Source organism: Echinops telfairi, unplaced genomic scaffold, assembly GCF_000313985.2.
Source record: "Echinops telfairi isolate 266 unplaced genomic scaffold, ASM31398v2 ScPeMD7_3;HRSCAF=10, whole genome shotgun sequence".
Classification (NCBI taxonomy): Eukaryota; Metazoa; Chordata; class Mammalia; order Afrosoricida; family Tenrecidae; genus Echinops; species Echinops telfairi.
In genome coordinates, this window is record NW_022103899.1 from 64,872,497 (window position 1) to 64,877,885 (window position 5,389).

The 5,389-nt window shown below is 62.5% G+C and overlaps 2 protein-coding genes across 2 annotated transcripts in view; both read left to right on the plus strand.

Annotated features, from left to right (window-relative positions):
- GAL3ST2 (galactose-3-O-sulfotransferase 2) overlaps nucleotides 1-1,502 on the plus strand; it is a 24,380-nt gene extending 22,878 nt beyond the window's left edge. The window contains exon 6 of the mRNA XM_045296442.1: nucleotides 287-1,502. Within this exon, the coding sequence (XP_045152377.1) occupies nucleotides 287-1,176 (890 nt within the window). The 3' untranslated portion in view covers nucleotides 1,177-1,502. The remainder of the gene's footprint in view (nucleotides 1-286) is intronic.
- Nucleotides 1,503-4,286: 2,784 nt separating this feature from the next.
- Nucleotides 4,287-5,389, plus strand: part of NEU4 (neuraminidase 4) — a 4,104-nt gene continuing 3,001 nt past the window's right edge. The window contains exon 1 of the mRNA XM_004701896.2: nucleotides 4,287-4,323. The gene's annotated coding sequence lies outside the window, so the exon portion shown is untranslated. The remainder of the gene's footprint in view (nucleotides 4,324-5,389) is intronic.

The following is a 5,389-nucleotide window of genomic DNA, read 5'->3' on the forward strand; positions in this document are numbered from 1 at the left end:
TGGGCCCCTCCTCACAGAACTTCGAGGTTGGGGTGAAAGTCGCGTCCTCTTGGCATCCAGGTGCGGGGCACCTCCAGAAAGAGTTGGGCGCTGGGCATGGAGGGTAAGGCTACCTGGGGGTGGGTTGGAGGTGGTGGAGAGTCTGCGGTCTCTTCACACCAGGGCACAGCACGTCTGTGGAGGTGGTGTGTTCTGGGCTCTGGGACTGGAGGTCTTGGGGGCGGGGCCTTTCGTCACCTGGGGGCAGGTGCCCATGTGGGCTCAGGTGTGGCTTCCACCTTGGCAGGTGTGAGGGCTGCGGTCGGGGGTTGGGGGGCCCTGCCGGGAGGTCAGCGCCCTGGCCTCTGTCCGCAGGTGCAAAAAATCATGCCCAAGGACACCTTCTACTTGTCCATCGTGCGGAACCCGGTGGCACAGCTGGAGTCGTCCTTCGCCTACTACAAGGAATATGTGCCTGCCTTCCGCGCAGCGCGCAACCTGAGCACCTTCCTGGAGGCGCCGCAGACCTTCTATGGCGCGCAGCCTGGGCTGCTTAACGCCTACGCCCGCAACAACATGTGGTTCGACTTCGGCCTGGAGCCTAACAGCGTGGACGCGGACGGGCCTGCGGTGCACGAGCAGCTGCTCGAGCTGGAGCGGCGGTTCGACCTGGTGCTCATCGCAGACTACTTCGACGAGTCCATGGTGCTGCTGCGTCGCGTGCTGCACTGGGCGCCCGACGACGTGGCCTACTTCCCGCTCAACGCCCGCAGCCCGCGCGCCGTGGCTCACCTGACGCCCCGCGACCAGGAGCGTGCCCGGCGCTGGTGCGCGCTCGACTGGCGTCTCTATGAGCACTTCAACCGCACCTTCTGGGCGCGCGTGGATGCTGAGCTGGGCGCGCGGCGACTGCGCGCTGAGGTGGCACAGCTGCGCGCGCGCCGCGCTGTGCTCAGCCGCCTGTGCCTGCAGGACGCGGCGCCCAAGAACAAGTCCCAGATCACAGACGCGCAACTCCTGCCATACCAGTCCGGGGAGGCCAACATCCTGGGCTACCAGCTCCGGCTCGGCCTGGACAACGGCACGCAGCGGCTGTGTCAGCGGCTGGCCACCCCCGAGCTCCAGTACATGGCGCGCCTTTACTCCCGGCAGTTCCCCGGGAAACCCCCCAAGAACATCCAGTTCCTGAAGGGCTAGGGTGCAGCTGCACCCAGCGCTCCCAGGAGGCAGGGGCCCTGCCCACACCCTGCGTTCCTCCCACTTCCGGCCTGCAGAACGTGGAGAGCACCCAGTTCTCTGTCTTGAGCCAGTCACTCTGTGGGAGTCTGTCCCGGCAGCCGCTGGGCACAGTGCCATGGGCGGCGATGCCAACCCGAGCCTGAGAGAAACCTTCCATGTCCCTGACACAGAGCCGCCCACTAAGGGGACGGGGAAGACCCGGGCTGGCCTCCCCAGCTGTGTCCCGCAGTGCCAGCAGGGGATTTGCGGTTTTGTGCGAGGTCGCTGGCGCTGTGCTCTGGCTCTTGGTGGGGCAGGGGCAGGGTCCACAAAGATAGCCTTCCGCCCCTCCCCACGCCCCGGCTTGGTGAGCAGCCACTGGCGTCTTGACAGGCTGTGACCCACTGTCTGGGGTACAGCTATTGGTCTGTCCCCAGCCAGAGCCTCCAGGCCCGAAGGCAGCTAAAGCCACATGGGGACGAGGGTCCACAGTACCCACAGCGCCGTGGCCTGAGGCCAGAAGAGCCCAATGGTGCCCGGCCACCGCCAAGCTCCCGGGAAGGGGCCCCATCACACAGCTGGGAAGGGTGGGGGATAGAACGATGGAACAAACTCCCAAGGGTAAAAAAGACCAGACTCAGGCTCGCTGCAGCAGGCCAGTGGGACTCCAAGCCTGGCCCTTAGACATCCCACAAGCCCGGAACTCAGGTTCTGCCGCCGAGGCCCTGCAGCACGCAGCCACCTTATAGCAGAGGGGGATGCCCCCTGGGGCTCCGAGGCTGCTCACGTTGGGTTGGGGGGGGGACGACGACACACACAGTTCTTTCTCCCACAGAGTGGCTGCTGACCCTGTGGCAAACAGCCCAACGTGTGACCCACCATGTCTCCAGGGCTTCGAGTGACAGGCCTATAAGGGGGCTGGGGGTGGGTAAGGGCACAGCGGGAGGAAACATCTCAGAGGAAAATGGGTGTGGACTATCCGAGGGGAAGCCAATTTGCCCTGTAAACGTTCCCCCGAGCCACAATCACAAAACCCAAACCAACCAACCAGCCACCACCGCCACCACCATTGCAGGGAGATCCTGGGTCCATTAAACCGTGAACTCCCTGTGCTGGCGATTCCAACAGCCCATTATACAAGCAGCCCTCTGCTGTCAGGAGGGAACTCCCCGGAATGCTCTGCTCTCAGCAGTCTCAGAACACCTTCGGTCTGAAAGGCCTGGGCGTGGGAGGCGCCCTGAACTGCCTCCACAATGGGGGCTGGCTGACCTTGGCTCGGAGCTGTGTGTCTGTGCTGGCCAGCTCTGGTGCAGGGAGCAGCCCGTGGAGGAGTGGACGAAGGGACTGAGGGTGGGAAGCTGGCTGCTCAGTCCGGAATGGGCCCCTCCTCACAGAACTTCGAGGTTGGGGTGAAGTGCCCATCACAGCCCTTTGGGGGCCACCAGAGGCCGCTAGAGTCAAAGAGGGACCTGCCGACGTCCCATCTGGCACTTCTGTGAGAATCAGCCTGTTCCCAGTGCTAGGTTATGGCCACCCTGGGCCATACTTGGATACCCCGGGGCCGGAGGCCACCAGGAAAGGCCATGGTGTGTCCAGGGACACAGGCAAGTGTGGGAAACTAACAAAAGTCATTCCCACAGATTCTCCCCAAACAGCTATGCTGCCTTAAAGTGAGCACATGGTTGATTCTGTCTGCCTGTAGAGGCAGACATTCCCTGATTATCTCCTTGCTGTGCCCCTGCCTTCCCCCAATGCAGGTATTAGGTTTCCTCACCTGTGAGCTCAGGGACTTTACTGTGATTATCACCCACCTTGTGATGTATGTAGCTACTGAATATGCATGCCTAATGGCTACCTATAAAAGCTCTAAAACAATAAAGATGCTCTCTCCCCCAGTCTCTCCTCCCCTCCCCCTCTCATTCCTGCTCCTCTCATCTCCCATCCCCACGAGGACCACCAAGCGGGGCTGAGGTGAGCATGCTACCATGAAATGTGTCTGACTCCTTTATTTCACTCTCTCTTCTATTTCTCTTATTCTCTACGACTTTCCTATAATCTTTATATAATATAGCCATACAATTGCGCCTACTGGACATGTGATTATTTATTAGGGGCTGGCTCCTCAGACAGGCAAGGCTTCCTGGGGAAGCTACACCTGCTCTTGATAGTGGCCCTTGGCCATGTTCCTGCCTGCCTCAGCCTGCAAAGCAGCTGGCTTTGGGAGGGGTGTGTCTGGGAGGTAGCTTTAGTGGATGTGCATGAAAGACACACTCAGAGGCCACCTGTGCGGCTGTGCCCCTCCGCTGCCACCTCCCCACCTGCACCAGGGATCCACCACTGAGAGAGTGTCCCCACTCGAGGTGGGGCAAGTGGCCGCCACCCTTTTACTCCTCAGGCCACTTCTGTGGTCAGTCCAGGCCAGTGGCTCCCCTCCTTGGGGCCCTGTCTGAAGCCGGAGGCTGCCCGTCCAGCTACTCAGGTGGGGCTGCCTGCCTGATGGAGCGATTCCACATGAGCACCTGGCTCCTGGTAGGGGTGGCTCACTGGTTACCTGCCTGGGAGGGTGGGCCTCACCCCACAGAACACCCAGCCCCACTCTTTTCTCACAGACACCTCTGCTCAACTCATGGACCTGGAAAAACTGCCCTTCCACCCTGGCTGCTCCTGGTCTGCCTGGGTCTCTGGCTCCAGGCTGCTGTCATGGCCCAGGGCAGTGGGTCCACACAACAGGCCCCTGGCAGGAGGGTCTGCATGCTCCATTCACGCTCATGAGGGTCTGGGCAGCTGTCACAGTGCCCCTGCTGAGGTTGCCTGTGGCCTCCAGCCCTTGTGGGGAAGCAGACCCCATTTCTGAGTGCTGGTGCTGTCCCAGTGCCCTTCTGAAGCCCCCACCCCTGCCTCTTCTGCTGGAGCCAAAGCCCCGCTCGCTGCAGGTCCGGATGCAGCTGCAGCCAGCACCCCACCACACAGTGGGCCCTTGTCTCTCTGCTGGGGGCTGGCCAGTGGGAGAGGGGGAGGGGGCACTGCAGACCAGCCTCAACCAGTACAGCCTTGGTAGTGCACAGGGAGTCCCCTCCCTCGCTCTTCACACCTGCGCCCAGGCCTGGGAGCCAGGACACGCTGTTGGTGAGCCCCACCCTCCTCACCCTTTACCTGGGCCTGGGGTCCAGGGAGACTCCTCCCTTCTCATTCCCCACTGGGGGCTGGGGACCAGGACACATAGATATACACGGGATGACGGGGTGACGAGGGTTGGTTGGGTGCTCTGTGGAACCCGGATAGGAGAGGTAGAGGCAGGAAGGAGCTGCGGCCAAGGGGGTGGGGTGGGGGGTTGGGGGAGTCTCATTTCCCGGAGGCCATACCACCTCTCCCTGCACCCTTCTGCACATTGAGAACACCCACATCCAGGGACGGCGCCTGGTCCTGAGAAGGACCTGCTGGGGAGGACGGACAGTTCTCAGACACACAGGTCACTGTTCAGAGAGGCGGGGTTCTGGCCTAGAGAAGGGGAGAACCGGCTGAAGTGGATGTCAGGCACGGCTGCCCCCTGGGAAGTCCTCGTCACTCAGACCCCGGTGGTGGGGGCTGGGGGGTGGCAGGAGGGGCCTTGGACTGTGGAGCCTTGTTGCTGGGGTGGTGGTGGAGGGGGTCAGGAGGGGTCCTGGTACTGGAGCCCCACCGGAAGCCGAGGCCAGCAGAGAATATGCAGCCCTGCAGCCCTGCACCCTGTGACCTCAGTCTCCCTTCCCCATGAAGAGGGGCCCAGAATACAGAGCCCAGCAGAACCCACGGCTCCCTGGGAACAGACAGAGGTCCCTGAGCAGTGTGGGTGTAGAAGCCCCAGCCAGGCAGAGCTGAGCAGGTTGGGGTCTGCTGGGGCTTGGCAGGCAGCCAGGAGGGGTGGCGGGCAGTCCTGGACTGAGTGTGGAGGGGCAGAGGGCCCATCTGGTATGAGGTCTCATGGATGGGGGCTGCCTCTGAGTGTAGCTGCCCTGAGTCTGTGCTGCCCCCCTGGCCCCGCCCATCCCCTCTCTGGACCGGTCTCTGTCACTCGGGTATGGGCTGCACACGGTGGACTCAGTGGGCCTGCAGGTGCTGTACACAGATCCTCCTCCCTGACCCCACCATGGTTTAGGACTGCTTGGAGTCTGTGCAGGGGTGGGGGTGGGGGTGGCAGGGACAGCCTGTGAGA